Raw genomic sequence first — 16076 nt, 5'->3', positions numbered from 1 at the left:
ACCAAAGTTCACAATGGTTGCAACCCAGTGCCAAGAGAGTTTGTATGCCCAGTATATACTCAGCATTTTAGCATCGTGGCATTTTCCTCAGTATGTTGCAAGGGATGATCAATGCCAAAAACTATTTGCCAATGTCCCCAAGCCAGGAGACAGATGACATCAATTGCATTTTTTGGATCCCCCTAACTGGCACTGAGCCTCAGCGTTTGAGGTTGACTGTTACTTCACAGCACTGCAATTAATGATTGAACCAGGATGTTCATTGGAAACCACCTTTCTTTGGAACACATATAGGTCTTTCCCCTTGAACATGTTAAAAATCATTTTAGAAATGATTGAAGGTACCATAACTAAAGGGTTGGGAGAGGATTTCCTTTGCTTCAGAGGTAATGGATACCTCTGAAAAGTATTGGAGTAAAACAATGGCACCTCTCTGGTGTCCCCTTCACTTTCTCAAGAGCCTGTGTCCACCACAAAGGGCATTCTCACAAGCCAGTTCTATTGGCTGCCTACCCCTTCCCAAGTTCTTACCCATTTTGCTTCCAAACCTCACTTGTTGCAATGCCTTATATTCAGATCATGCAATGCTTTTACTTCAATTCCAATGTTTTATTATTTTTGCAAAACCAACATTTGAAATCAGATATGAAAAACAGAAAAGGCACTGTGATTGATACATTGCAGAACAACACATCAGGAGGACCACTCATACCATGTGGTTCAATCTAGCAGTTTGGTTTTCTATATATATAAAAGATTTAAACATCTGATTTAAAGTCCTTCATTTACAGAGTTGCACCGTACGAGTTTCCCTTTGAAATATACTTTCGTATTTTGTCATGATAGGCCATATGATGGAGGTGAGGAAATCACCTGTTATAGCTGCTAAGAAACTGCAACACACTCCTTAAACTTGCTGGGATCTACTGCATTGCTTGATCATAGTCTAGAGGCCATGGTGGGGGTGGCAGAATGCAATTAACTGCTACATAACCCTTGCAGCAGAGATAGAGAACCTGTAGTCCTGCAGATGTTGCCCGGCTACAAGTTCCATCATCCTCAACTGGCTGGTGCAGATGGGAGCAGGACTAACACCTGTAGTGCCACAGATCCCACATCCATCCCTTGCAGGGTCAACATTTCAACCCAATTACTCATACCCTTCACTCAGAGCCACATTTGCCCTCAACTGCATGATTAGCTTGTACTTCCAGAGCACAAGAACATCCCTCAAGAAATGGGGTAAAAGGTCCTGTAATTGTATTTCCCATCTTGTATGTTTATTCATTTAGAAGGTAAGTTTATATGCTATGGAAGGGTTAGCCAACATGGTATCCTCCTGATGGTGGACTACAACTTCCATCAGTCACAGCTAGCATGACCGGTTGCCAAGGATGTTCATGTCCAACATCTGGAGGGCACCAGACATTTGCTACCCTTGACATAAGAGAAGGGACTAGCTAAGGAAAAACGGGGTGAGATGAGCAGCCAATGGTGAAAGTTTCTAAATTTTGCCAGCCATGCCTGTGGAAAAGGCACTTAATGCCATATGCAGCAATATAAATTAACTGGATGTTTCAAGATAGCATTAACTCTTCATCAATAGAATGCACGAGAAAGGCAAGTGAGGGACCAGGTACTTTTCTTATTTACAAGTGAATTCTTAATTGATTTGTAAGTCTAGACCTTGAAACCCGTTCTAAGAGAGTCCATTCCCTGTTCTACATGGGCTCACGGTCCACTTTTTGCAAGAGATGAACTTACACAATTCTGAAAACATGAAGGTCATATCATCACTGCGTTCCAAGAACAAAGTTGTTTTGTTCCCCTCAAATCACTGCACCAAAATCTGGCATTTAATTATCTATTGCCCCACAACTGTGATGTATTGATGGCTTGTTACCAGTAATTCTAGTTAATTCTGTGTTCCCTCCCATTGGACTTTGCTGGTTTGTGAACTTAAGATACAAGGCCTCTCCTTTCCACTTCCAAGCAAAACACTTTTCAGAAGCTTTCAAAGTTCTAATTAGTACCTCATAATACTAATGGTCTATGTTTTGGGCATATATTTTTGGTGTTCATACTTATTGGATGGGGCAGTTATTCATATTTTTGAGTGATTTTTGTGAATGAACACTTAATATAGTTATTTTGTTTTATACTTCATATATCTGTTTCATTTTGATATATTTTTTTTGTCGCTTGTATGCTGTTGTCTCTGGAAACTGCTTTGTGACTCTTCCTGTGTAAAGTGATACATAAATGGGAGACCTGCTCTAATTCAACTGAGATCAATTGCTGAGCTCTGCTCATTTTGCCTCTAATCGATGGCCCAAGTTTGCATGTCACAATATACCAGGTAATGGTTTGCTGGAATGTGCTTTTCAGAGCTGCTTTTGTCCCTTTCCTGCAAGTGGACCCAAACCATTATCCCTGGCTTAGAATTAGAGCAAAACAAACCATGACCCCAGATTTGGAGGTAACGCTAAGCCAGGAATCATAGTTTCTTTTGCTCTAACAAAGCATCATCAGTAAGCCAAGGACAAACCTTGGCTACAGATCAGGGTATGCTGAGACTGAAACAAACCACAATTTCTGCTTCAGGTGTAATGCTAAGTCAAGGATCACAGTTTATTTCAAGCTAAGTGGCCAAGATCACAATAACTTTGGTGTTCAGTTAGCCACTAGGTATAGTTTCCCATAACATGTGAGTTAAGTGGAACTCACCACAGGCCAAGCTAATTTTCCCGAGAAGTTACTGGAGACAATTCTCATTCTGTGCAAATGATGCTCAGTGCATTACAGCAGAGTGCTTTTGGACATTTGTGTCAGGCAAATTAAATCCTGCCGGGAAAGTGCCCGTTCTTCGGTTTCTCCCTACTGAAATGCAACACCTGAGGATTGCTAACACGTAAACACTGCATTGCATTGCAGTCCCATCTTTTAAGCCCCAACCACCCACCATTTCAAACCCATTCATGCCACTAATCACACCAGCTTGAATGGTTTGTCAATGAGAGAGAAACAGACGTTCCTCAATTTCCTTCCAACTTCACCATCATGCCACTCCAACTAGCTTAAGAGTCCAGCCATGCTGCAGAGGGAGAAGTGAAGGAACAGCAGAGGGCAGCATGATCTTCAGTCCTTTGTCTGGGGCTACCTGCCATTTCAAAGGTTCAGAGAATCCCAACATAGTCACCTACAACAAGGATACAAAAGTTGTTAATTTGTTACTTTATACAAAAACATTGTAAGATAATTAGGCTGGTTCACATAGCTAGCAATCTCCATATTGGTCTTGCGGAACATGTGGAACCACCAAACAGCTTATAACCTGACTAGTAATGTATATTATGATTGCACATCTTTTCTCAGTGACACGGCCACCCCGCCGCAGCATCCTAGCTGGGCCATGAGCCCAATGCAGGTACTGTGTGTCAGTCACGTGGGGAGAACCAGTGAAGAGTAGTGGTTAGTGTTAGACTGGGTGACCAGGGTCCAAATCCCCACTTATCCATGAAGCTCACTAGGTGATCCTGGACCAGTAACAGTCTCTCAGTCTAACCTACCTCACAGAGATGCTGTGAGGAGAAAATGGAGTGGGGGAGCACAATGTACACTGCTTTAAGCTTCTTGGGGGAATGGTGGGCTATAAACATGAGAAATATAAATAAACAGCTAGTGCAAGAAGGATCCCCATTGAACTAAACAACTCACTGTCTTCAAACCGTTCAGAATTAGGGTGGAAGGAATGTTCAGAATAAAGCACAATGATTTCAGAAATATCCTCTGCTTCGTAAGAGTTTCCAAGAAAGGAAAAATATGGAAATGGCAAGTTTCAATTAGGGATAAGGTTTTCACTGTGCTCTTTAAGAGAAAACTGTACCACTGTAAAAACAAACTGTACCAAGATTGTAAGGAGGGGACTGCCTTTATCAAGCTTAATGCAATTAAGAAAATACCAAGAATGAGAAAAAATAACTTTAAGGTACAGATATCTGCCAAGCACTTGCTTACTGGCTTAAGGCCTGAAGAGTCTAGGGATTGTGGGTAGCCTGAACAGGCACAAAACTACCACAGCTTCTTTCCCAACAAGAGGACACAGTATCCATCTGCATAGACTGATCTCTTGTCAGAAATGAATAATTAAAAAGTGATTGCAGAGCACGGGGTAGACCACATACACAGGATGCAAGAGGAAGCAAATAACATTCTTATAAAATGGCATTTAAAGATGTGAATTCTGTTTTCAGATGGCATTTTGCTGTTTAAGTCTATTACAGAATATTCTGGCAAGTATCTACCTACAATTGCCTATTGAAGGAAGGAGCTTCTCTGATTATTTGCAGCAATCTAATTTTCTGAAGAGTCATAGGGCAATTTTAGGAGGGAAAACCTGCGGCTGCCAGATGGCGCAGCAAGATGGGAACATGTGCCAACCCTGAAAGCTCTACACTGCCTGCATGTGTGCTACCAGGTTTGATTCAAGGCGTTAGAGATGGCCTAAAAGCCCTAACCAGCTTTGGGCCCAAATATCTGCCAGAGCATCTCCTCCAATGCCAGACAGCTTGATCTTAAGATCAGCCAGTGGAGGGAGCAGCTCTGTTCACAGTCCCCACCAGGATTCAGGGTGAGGGGATGTATAGAAGGAACTTATATGTGGTAAGACCTCATCTCTGGAATGATCTCCTCTACAAATGAATTTCAGTTCAATTTATTTATGCAGTCTGATAATAGAAGATTTACCCTGAGCAGCAATGTATGTGTTTTAATTAGCTGTTACAATTTCCACCCTCATTTGAATATGCTTTAGTTATATTTGCTGTATTTTTGTTGATATGGTTTGATGTATATCACCCTGAGCTCTTTCTGAGACTGGCTAATTATAAATATCCCAAATAAATTAATATCTTGGAAATACTCAGCAACTAGATTGAACAATGACAGACTGCCTTCCTACACTGTAGTTACTACTTCTCCTGCTGCCCACCTCACCCAACTGCGTTACTTATAGGGAGCAGAGGCTGCAGCCTCTGTGTTAATTTGTGGCATCCTCACAAAAGGAAAAGAAGAGAATCTAGGAAGGCATGTGACAGGGAAATGCAAACAATGCACGCCTATCATTTTCTGGTGTGAGCATCATAGTGACCTGGAGCCAGCTGGAAGACCAGCAAATCTGCAGCCCTAAAGTGGGCAAGAGCAACAAGAGCAGTATATGGGGTGGGGGAGATGGAAGGAGCTACTTGCCTTCATGCTGGGCAGTTTCCCCTGCCCCTCAGAGGTTAAATCCAGCTAATCAGATAACTGGGGAAGTGTCCTAACAGCATGAAGATGCAGGTTCAACTCCTGGAATTTCCAGTTAAAAAGATCTAAAGAAGCAGAGCTAGGAGAGAGCTTTGCCCAAGACCATCAGCAGCCACGTTCAGGATGAAGGACAATCTAGCCTCCTCTTGGTCAGTCAGGGTTCAAGTTGCCATCATTTAGCAGAAATGGGTACCCATGAATGGAGCACATGAACATGGATGATATGAAGTGATACTTGAATAGGTACTTTTGCCTTTCCAGAGCAAATATGCATATGAATCTGATATTGGAGATTCCGTGGTGCATTTCCTTTCAAGCGAAATCCAGCACAACAGCTCACTGTATCTTGGCAAAGGTAACTGAGAGGGCGCTTATTTGGTCATGCCTGGTTTAGACAGACCAATAGCCAGACTAAGGTAATTTTGTACTCGTATTGAATACGGGGTATTCAAGTTCTTACTAGAGCCATTAAAATTATTCTTTGTCATAACAAAGGCTCAAGAAATGTTAAAAATTACTGAGATGCCAGTAGATGCAATTTTCAGGCCTGCTTTCCCTTCTTTCCTTACTTTAGTAGTTGCAGATGAGACAGGTGATGGAAGAATCAACACACTGCTTTCTGGCCAGGTCAAGAAGATGGCATAGACTGTTTCTCCCTTTGAAGTGTACCTGAGAAAATATATAGCAAAGCAAAGTTGTGGAAACAAACACAAAAGTTCCAAAGCAAAGAAAAAGCATCCATCTTTTGCAGGAGCAGAACATCTGTATCGGAAATACCTTCCCTTGCTGATGTTTGCAGGGATCTAGTGCTTCTTCCACCTTCTCATGTTGTGGCTGCGTGGCCAAGAATGACGAAAGCCTCAAAGTCCACCTTTACACTCACACCCCCTAAAAGCAAACATTGCATGACAGTCTGTCCTTGCTTTTCAACTGCTGCCGTCACCAACATGGAGGTGGGTCTGGCAGGGGCCTGTGGAAACTTTCCATTAGAGTTCTATGCTGGGCCATTCTCTTTTAAATGTTCTCTGCTCCTGAAAGACTTTCAGAATTGGTATTCTCTCATCTCTCCCTCTACTTAGGATTTAGCACACCACCATGTCATAGCTGATGTATGCAGGGGAGCTCTTAATAGCAAAAATTATTCCTGCACTGAATGAGAGTTGAACTAGATGACCCTCAAGATCCCTTCCAACTCTTCAATTCTGTGATCTACGAAAAGCTGCCTTGGAGATAACTGGTGAAATGACAATGTGTACCTTTTAGATAAATAAAATAACTACCCCCAATGTAGCAAATACCAAAAAGTCAACCAAGAAGATTTAAAAGTGTAACCAGCATTTAAACAAAACAAAGCCATTTGTGGTTTCAGATGTTAAATCTAACACAAACCTTCTCATTAAGTAAAATAAAGCAAAACACAGCAAGAAAAGAAAGCATTAATATGAATAGCAAACCTTCATGGGCTTTGGGTGCTGAAAGAGCAGAGAAGTGCAGTCCAATCAAGTACTTTGACAGCCTGCGTCACCTGTGATTGACAATACTTTATGTCTTTTTCTAAGGTGAGGCCTCTTGCATTTCAGTTTCCTTTGAGCTACTGCAGCACATGCAAAAGGTTTGCCCTTCTTACTACCTCAGTAAAATAGTGAATTCATGTAAGATACTACAAAAGGAATTTTGTGTAAGTGTGCTCGTTCCTAAAGAGGTTCTAACACAGTTTACTCATCACATTAAGGCCAATGCAGCAACCAAATATCCATGAAGACACTGTGACATCTCCTCTTGTTGCTATGCAAATAATGGTTAACTACAGATAGCTGAAGCATTAGAGGCTACCTCCCTGAATCTTCAAGAAGAAGCCCGCTTTTGTATTAGTTTTTGCCATACCATGTGCTGCAAGTGCAATTCTCCTTTTGTATTCTCCATGGCTTTGATTCATAAATGGCCTCCCCATTAATGCCTAGCCACTTCCCAAGGGCTAGGAGCCTCTCTTGGAAGACTGGAGCGATCACCCCTTCTTTTGTGGGTCCCACATTGAGAAGATAGTTTCCACCATAGCTCACAGTTTGCACAAGTTCCTGTGGTAAAGACAGAAACAGAACATATACGCATTTTTAAGTAAAGAGAGAAAGAAAGTCATTCCCCAAAGCAGCAATAAAATTGCAAGTGCCTGTTTAACTAGTTCAGTCCTTTACACTGAGAAAGGATACTCTAGAACAGGGGAGATAACATGTTCAACAATACCTCAAAGACCGCTTCTGCCCATATTAACCAACCTGGACCCTGCACTCATCCTCTGAGGCCCTTCTTCATGTGCCTTCTCTGCTAGAGGTCTGGACAGTGGCAACATGACAAGGGGCCTTTTCTGCAGGGGCTCCCCATTTGTGGAATGCTCTCCCCAGGGAGGCTCTCCTGGCACCTTCACTACATACCTTTAAGTGCCAGGCAAAAACAGGTCTTTACCCTGTGACCTTTTAGAAGTGAATGGGATGTTTTAATGTCCTTCTCTTTCCTCTTGGTTTTAATGTATCTATGTTTACTGTCTGTTTGTAAGTCGCTTTGGGTTTCACTGGGCAAGATAAAGCAACTAACAAATGTTAATAATAATATTAATAGTAGTAGTAGCAGTCCAACATCTGGGGGGACAACACATCAGCCACCCCTGCTGTAGAACAACCCACAAATGCCTGCCTCCTTTTTCCTGAAAGATTTAGGAAATTCCATAACCTCACAAGTATCCAACATTATAGCAAAATATTCACATTGCAGAATGTATCCTGCTGTTCTTGCAGTAATTTCAACAAACTGACTCTGATAAACATACTGTACAAAGCGAAATTTTCACCGAACATAAATGTCTTGCATGCTTATGTTGATGCCTCCAACATTTGTGGGGAGGTTTAAGTGTAAGTTGGGAAGAAGGAAAAGGGCCTGTCTGAGCAGGTATGGTGGTGGCATTTCATGCCAGTTCTTATCCTCTCCTTCGCCTTTTATCTTATGCAGTCCCTTCAAAAGTCAACAAACAGGATGAATGCTTATGGTTTTGCATGGTTTGTTCTCTTTTCAGGTATTCTTCTGTGGTTGTAGGAGGCAGTCGGTTTGGGAAAGATTGAAAAAGCCTTTTTTTTTTAAAGACACTGACCTTGTCCAGCACCATTTACATGTGTTTAAGCTGAAGTACAAAAGTATCTAGCATTTTCCTAAAGAATGTGGCCTACTTTAACTAGAGATGAGGCTCAATTCAAATCTCTGCTCCGGCTGTTGCAACCTCCAGGCAACTCTCTGCAAGCTTTTGCAACATCATTGCTGGATGGCCAATCCTTGGCCTTTGTTTACACTTCAAAGTGCTCACCTGAATGATGCTGGATTCATCCATGAGTTCATTGATTTGCATGTTGCTTCGATACCCCCAAGAACTTCTGTCAATAGAGCTGCACATCTCCCACTTGTGGTCTGGCAGAGTGCCAGGCTTGTATTTATCTTGACAGTTATAGAAACCTCCATGGTGACAAGAGCAATTGATGCCCCATCGATCATTCACCACTATAGTATCCTAGAGGAAGAGATTCATATGAAATAACTGCAGCTGTTTTTCCTTATGCTACAATCTTCAATAATTACAGGTGCGTGTGAAATCCTCCAGATAAAACAGAGGTTAATGTTTCAGGATAAAAATGGAAGTATCCAGTGTGTTCTGCTCGTCCACTTTGCTTTGGATCAAAGACGGGGAACAGCAAAACGTGGCCCTATAGATGGCTGTAGAATCCCTGTTAGCACTCTGAAGAAAGTGGCCTCATTCACACAAAACCATGACTTGTGCATGAGCTGGAATGAGCCTTAACAAAGGCTTGGGCTTGCACCCAGCTCCCTGACAGTGCAGTGAGGAAAAAGACTTTGCTACAGTTTAGTTTCAGTGTCACAGAATCCTGGCTTGTTGTCTGCCCATTCTCAGATGACTGCAGCATTGGGTGGCAATCTGCATGTGGGAATGAGCCACTGCTGATGGAACTTCTGTATCATCTCACCTTAAGCAAATGCCTTTCATATGAGTTTGTACCCACATTCAGCTGCCTGGTTGCAGTAACAGACTGGATGAGGGTGCTGGATGGGGATACGCTGCCTATGCTCTAGTATAATGTGTTATATGTGGGGCTACCTATGAAGAGGCTTCATGAACTTCAGCTGGTGCAAAATCTGGCTGCCATATTTATAAGTGGAACTGGGATGATGAATAATCTAATAACAGCGCCAGCCATCTGTACGGGCTTTCAGCTGATTTCCAGGCCAAATTCAAAGTGCTAATTTTAACCTATAAAGTGTCATATGGATGAACACTCTATTGCCTCAGAGCCCCCTGGTCATCTCTGGAGCCCTTTTCTGAATACCATCTCCAACGGAGGTGCAGAGAGTCACCACGTGAGAAAGTGCCTTTCCTCTTAGAGGCTCTCTGCCTTTGGATTACCTTCCCTAGAAAGGTGCACCTGACTGCAAATCTAGCATCTTTTCACTGTCGGGTTGGTTGTTTTGAAAAAATACTGTACACCCCAATATTTGAATACTGACATCATTCTCTTGCTAGCTCAATGGGAGGTTTTTAGCTGCTTATGGTTTTACGGTGATTGTGTGTGATTAATTTTATGGCAGGAAGTGCACTCTTGGAGGGACACATAGTGTGATCTTTTTTAGTTATTGTAGTTGTAGGTTTAAATATTTGTTTATAAACCGCCATGAGACCTTTGGGTATAATAAAGCAACACATATATAATCATAACCATAAGCTGATCCTGCATCAGAAGCAATTAATACATCTCACCCCGGAGGAAAGGGAAAGGGGCAGAACTTACAAAGGAGCACAAAAAATGTGACAATCCCATATACCAGAAACCATTCTAAGAGATTCATCTCAAATGCAAACAAGGAGACTACCCAGTTCTTAACCTGTTTAACTGATCAGTAAACATGAAGGAAATTGAGATACCTTGACTGGACTGTCATTGTAAAGCCAGGCGAGGAAAGAAGTTGAGTTCCAGTAAGTATCTGGTGCCTCCCAGTCTCCATCAGACCAAATGAGATCTGGCTTGTATCTAAGATGGAAGTACCATTGCGTCATAAATCCGAGTTGGTATTTCTGCAGAGATTAGCCACTAATAGCTGCTTATGGTATTGAATTATTTTGTAAATGTATTACAACAATTTATACCCCACCTTTCTACACCAAGTGTGCTAACTGCACTTGTCTACAAATGACCAGGTGGATAGAAGCCTATTGTGCCAGTGGTCTGCACACAAGAAACCTACATTCTTATTACAAAACCGGAGTTCTTTGTGCACTACAAACATGTTTTAGAAATGACAAAGTTATAGAGTTGCATATGTACTGCAGTTCCATAAAGCATAAAATTGGACACCAGGTACAGAACTTGAGTGGTGTTTTTTGTTTTTTTAATGTTCCTAGCTCTCTCGTCTGTAAAGATATGCTTGAAAGTCTGTCAGCATTGTTTGCTGAAATTCTGGAAGCCACTGTGGGCAAAACAAAAGGGGTTGACCTTTACACTCACTAAGACTACAATCCTATGCACCCTTACCTGTGAGCAAACCCCACTGAACACACTACGATTTCCATCTGAGTAAACATGCCTACAAAGAGCTGAAGGGGATGGGGCAAAGCTTGGCTACCATTTCTAAATAAGTAACCATGACAGGGCCTAAGAGGAAGAGCTTCAGCGGCGTGCCCAGCTATTTCCCCCTCTAAGACTATTAAAACAATACAAGTATATATAGCCCTGGCATATATATCCTGCCCTTCCTCAAGGAGATCAGGACACTGCTTATGAACTTACCCATTTCATCCTCATAACAACCCACCAAGGTAGTTTAAGGGGACACATAGTGAACCATTTGAGATTTCATAGCTAAGTCATGGTTTCAATGTAGGAAACATGGTGGTAGAATGTTGGGACTATGGCAGAGGCGGCCTGTGTAACTATACAGCCCCATACACTCTGTTAAGTGTTGCAAGAACAATAACAACCTACCACGGCAACAAGTAGCAAGGGGAAACCTCTGAGCAACCCAATTTACTTGAAAGTCTCACTTTGTTCAATGCATGTAAGTGGAGGTTCTTCAATCTTACCTCAAGACAAGCTCATAAAGCTCAGGCAGGATCTTGCCATAGACAAAAAACTGACTCTTGAAGCCATTTTTTTTGTCCAATAAATAGAGTGGGTTAAACCATTCAAAGAGGGAGTGGTACAGTCCATAGTGTATGTTCCTAAAGATTAAACAAAGGGGGAAACACAGTAATAGAATTAGATAGGTCTGGATGTCAGCAGAAGGCTGTGAAGCCCAGGACCCTGCACAGCAATAAGCTTCCACTCCCCACTTGTTAACCCGCATAGATACCTTTCTCTGAGCGCATCCCCCAGTTCACCCACCAAGTCTCGATGGGGCCCCGTATCTACCGAATTCCAGTTCCATGACACGTTGGACCCCCAGTTGGTGAAGCCTTCATGATGCTTTGTCGTCAACACCACGTATCTGTAGGAACCAAAGGCACAGGATTAGAAGGGAAGAAAATTAATCAACAATATTCCCAAATCTAACAGGGAGGGTAGGTGAGAGCTGGAGAGACTAGACCAAGATGGGCCTTCCCAACTTTGTTAAATCACTTCATTTTCTCTCACTCTGGCTGCACTTCCAGACTGTCACTAATTTCATGTGAGATTCAATCATGTACCAGCTAATTCAGGTTGTACAATTATAGCTGACTGGGAGGTCTCGCAGCAAATCCGCTTCCCCCAAAGGTCTGACTTTTTGCGATAAGCGACAGGAAAATGAACTGGAAAGTTGGGATAACATTTGCTTTGATGCAATGGCATTCAACCACCCCACGAATCAGAATGAATGCTCATTAAATAGCCACTGGCATCTAATCTCCCTGCAACCAAATTAGGACAAATACTTAATAAACAAGTTGGCCTGAAAGACACTTAAGTAATGCTTCTATTTTGCCTTCTCCCTGTGTACAGTACTCTTCAAGACACTGTAAAAACAACTATTGCCGTGTATTCTGTTATCTTCTGCAAAAACACAGATCTCTTCTTTTATTTTCCCAGTTTGATGACTGAAATTCTTTGCACACTCAGATTCACCCTTTGTCCTCCATTCTTATTTCTGGTGCCTGTACAGCTGGGTTTTTTCCATTTCTTGTTTTGCTGGCTTCTGTTTCTTCATTGCCCTGCATTTTGTCCAGTTACTACTTTTCTTTATTTATTTTCATACTCTGGCCCCTTCTTAACTCTTCCTCTCTGCGAGTGATTGAACTTCTTCCCCAAAATCTTCGACCTCTTGTAACTTCTGCATTGACTTCCCCATTCCACTTCCTTTTGTATCCCTCCCCCTCCCTTTACTGTATTGTATTCTATGGATAAGTCCTTTTAAATCAAGGGTTGTATACAATGCTACTCCGACAGAGTCAGACTCAATGAAGATAATGAACATAACTTAAGTCGATTAACTTCAATGGGTCTACTTGAAGTAGGACTTAGTTGGATACAATTGTATGGCGCATACCTTTTGAGGTGTTTCCTCAATAAGCCTATAATTTTAAATTAGATCATCCCAACAGCAATGTCTGGGAAATGGCTAGCCCAGCGTCGTAAGAAGCCTCACCAAGAGATAGGGTGTGCTAGCTGGTCAAGAACTGAATGACTTAGGCAGGACTACAGCAAAACCTTTTGCACCCCAACTCGATAAGACTAATTGTCTATCTAGTTCAGCATCCTGTTTCCCACAATGACCAACCAGATGCCTCTGGGAAGTCCCCAAACAGGACATGTCTGAAGGCAATAGTTTTCTCATTGCCACATCTTTCAGCAGGAAATTTCAAAACTTAATTATGTGTTTTAGTATGTATTTTACATTTTTGTAAGTCCCAAAATCCACTGCATGTCAATTTTATTGGGTGATGCTGTGACAGAATTTAGGAAAGGGCCATAGCTTTGCAGACGTAAGATCCCAAGTTCATTCCCTGGCATCTCCAGGTAAAGCTTCATTCTTCTGCAGGTTAAGACTGTACTCAAGATAGCCTCAAGCCTAGAAAATATAGCTATGTCCTAATAATTATGAATGCTATAATAGTTTTGCAATGATTTATATTATGAAAGAGGAAAGGTGTGTAGTAACAATAATTTTCTATGCAAGAGTATTTTATCCATCGCAGAACAATGAAAATGCCACGCAATAAAAAATATTGTACTATATATATATATATATTCCTGATATTGTTTCTGTGACTGTTGTTTTAAACTGCTTTTGATGTTCTTTTTTATGTTGTAGCCCACCCTGGGACCTTAGGGTGAAGGGCGGGAAATTCATAACAACAACTGCGATTAACACAGTCCTCGCTGTGCTGTTTGTCACATGGATTATTATACACCATTATTATTATTATTATTACTGCTCAGTCGTGCTAAGCCCCAGGCCGGCCGGTATGCGGAAGCGGCCTCTGCTGCCCGCTCCGCCCGTCTGCTGCTGACCTTGCGCCGGCCTGCTGGAAGAGCTGCGCCCACTGCCGGGGCTGGAAGTCGCGGGCGGTGAAGCGGGGGGCGAAGTCCGCGTAGCTGGTGCCAGGCGGGAAGCGCGCCTGGACGAAGCGGTCGAAGTCGGGCTGCTTCTCGCCCCGCCAGTGCCACCAGAACCACTCGGAGCCCCAGGCCGGCACCGAGAAGACTCCCCAGTGGACGAACACGCCGACCTTGGCGGCGTCGAACCAGCCCGGCAGCGGCCGGGCGTCCAAGCTGGGCCAGTCGGGGGTGTAGCGCTGAGGGGGCGCCGAGGCAGAGGCTGCCCCGACCAAGCAGAGCCACGCCGCCGCCGCCGCCGCCGCCGCCCGCAGGAAAAGCCCCCGGCCCGTCTCCATGTCTTTCCCCTCAGCAATCGCCGCTCAGAACGGCGCTCGCCGATTGGCGCCAGTAAGGGCTTCCCTCGGCCAATCGCAGCCTCGCTCCCATATGTAAATCATGCATAATAAGCGCGCGACCCGCCCGGGGGGTGAAAGCGAGCAGCTGATGGCTGGAGGGAGTGAGAGTGGCATACATTATAACGACAGGAGCGGAACTCAAGCAGTTTCCCAAGGGCTTGGGTCTCGAGAAAGGAAATGGGCGGTGTGGCTTGTACAGTACTTCATTTTTTTAGAAGACTTGCTAGACGGAAGTCTTTCCCAAGGCGGTTTCCGTACCAGGGTTAAGATAGAAAGGCGTAACAACAGTCAAAAGGGGGGGGGGGGAGCTGTCGCATAATGATAGCTCCAAAGGCAAGCCGGATGCACTGACTGCAGTACCAGATCCGAGTTCAAATCCTCAGCCATGAAATGCACTAGATTACTTTGGGCCGGTCACCAACTCATAGCCTGACCTAGCTTGAAGGGTTGTTGCGAGGATTAAAAAATAGGGAGAATCGTGTATCCTGCCTCAACTTCCTCATACATAAGTATAATAAATAAAAGTAGCAATAAAAAAAATCCAACTGGCTTACTAATACCATTTCAGAGCACATAAACCTTAAAACTATTATAACACACAACGTCTCTGCCAATGCCATCTGAAACAATGTCCTCAGTGCCTATGTGGTGTGTGTACACACACACACACACACACACATATATCCCAGGAGGGAATTTCATAGTTAGGGTTTTGTTTTGTTTTTGAAATAGTTTTTATTAAAGATTTTCATGAATTACGAAAGAATGTGCAATGTCTCTTTTTTGTTGTTCAGATCAGGGAATTTCATAGTTGTACAGTGGTACCTCTGGTTACGTACTTAATTCGTTCCGGAGGTCCGTTCTTAACCTGAAACTGTTCTTATCTGAAGCACCACTTTAGCTAATGGGGCCTCCCGCTGCTGCTGTGCCGCCGCCACTGCGCGATTTCTGTTCCCCTCCTGAAGCAAAATTCTTAACCCAAGGTACTATTTCTGGTAGTCTGTAACCTGAGGTACCACTGTAGTAGGATGACCACTAAGAAGGCAGGTCATATCTGCCAGCCAAACTGGTTGTACTGCTTGGTCCCTTCTGGAGCTTATCTTAAAGAAAAGGCAGACTGGTAGAGCTGGAGGCAACCTGGATCCAAATGGTTTGACAGCAGGCTCTTCTTCCATCTCACACAGCATGAGGCCTGGGTTTTTTTTGGGGGGGGGGGGACTGATTTACTGCTTAACTTTGCTTACCCCTGGGCTGACGCTCCACATGACTGCAGTGGCGTAGCGTGGGTTCTCAGCACCCGCGGCAAGGCAAGTAATTTGCGCCCCCTAACCCGTGGATTTTAGCACTCGAGTCTCTTCCGCACCCCCCTCAGATGTTGCGCCAGGTGCAGCAGGCCCCCCTGCACTCCCCACGCTACGCCACTGCTCCCACCACAAGTCTTCAGGACAGCCATCCGAAGGCTGGCGCGGGGAGAAGGTCTCTCCGCCCCACCGCCAGCCTTCGGAGGAGGTCCGAGGACAGTGGGGTTCCTGCTTCCTCGAGGAGGGCCGGCCAAACGCGCCCCCCCAAATGTTGCGCCCGGTGCGGCCGGCACCCCTGGCACCCCCCACGCTACGCCACTGCATGACTGGTTCAGCCATGAATGCTTCCTCCTTCAGCCATGACATTACCACACTATGAATTCTTGGTTCTGGCAAGTGTCATAGGGCAGGGTGTAAATGCTACTCGTGTTTATTTTAATACAACTACATTCATAGCCAACCTTTTCTCCAAGGAGCTCAGGCTGGTGTATATG

The 16076-nt window shown here is 43.7% G+C and overlaps 1 protein-coding gene across 2 annotated transcripts; it reads right to left on the bottom strand.

Annotated features, from left to right (window-relative positions):
- Nucleotides 1-588: 588 nt before the first annotated feature.
- Nucleotides 589-14246, bottom strand: FUCA1 (alpha-L-fucosidase 1). Of its 2 annotated transcripts, XR_014221967.1 has the most exons (9): nt 13839-14246; nt 11704-11838; nt 11435-11572; nt 10280-10385; nt 8654-8854; nt 7189-7379; nt 5874-5973; nt 1761-3199; nt 589-1721 (listed from the first exon to the last, which is right to left on the bottom strand). XR_014221967.1 is itself a non-coding variant. In XM_082232571.1 (8 exons), exons 1-8 carry the CDS (start codon nt 14219-14221, stop codon nt 3059-3061), a joined length of 1395 nt encoding a protein of 464 aa, XP_082088697.1. In that variant the 5' UTR covers nt 14222-14246; the 3' UTR covers nt 589-3058. The 2 variants fall into 2 exon arrangements, 1 of the variants encoding a protein (XP_082088697.1); XM_082232571.1 differs by having other exon boundaries at nt 589-3199.
- Between the last annotated feature and the right edge of the window lie 1830 nt (nt 14247-16076).

This window comes from Podarcis vaucheri (genome assembly GCF_965113315.1).
Source record: "Podarcis vaucheri genome assembly, chromosome: 7".
NCBI classification, from domain to species: domain Eukaryota; kingdom Metazoa; phylum Chordata; class Lepidosauria; order Squamata; family Lacertidae; genus Podarcis; species Podarcis vaucheri.
The sequence above is the reverse complement of the archived record's forward strand: the minus strand, read 5'-3'. Positions and strand labels throughout refer to the sequence as shown.

What these genes read in the sequence shown, in the direction of transcription:
- FUCA1 (XM_082232571.1), bottom strand. Translation starts at nt 14,221, where the DNA reads ATGGAGACGGGCCGGGGGCTTTTCCTGCGGGCGGCGGCGGCGGCGGCG. An exon ending in TTCCAGCAGGCCGGCGCAAG is followed by an intron (nt 11,839 to 13,838) that starts GTCAGCAGCAGA and finishes TGGTTCCTACAG; the next exon opens with ATACGTGGTGTTGACGACAA. An exon ending in ATGAATCCAGCATCATTCAG is followed by an intron (nt 7,380 to 8,653) that starts GTGAGCACTTTG and finishes TCTTTACCACAG; the next exon opens with GAACTTGTGCAAACTGTGAG.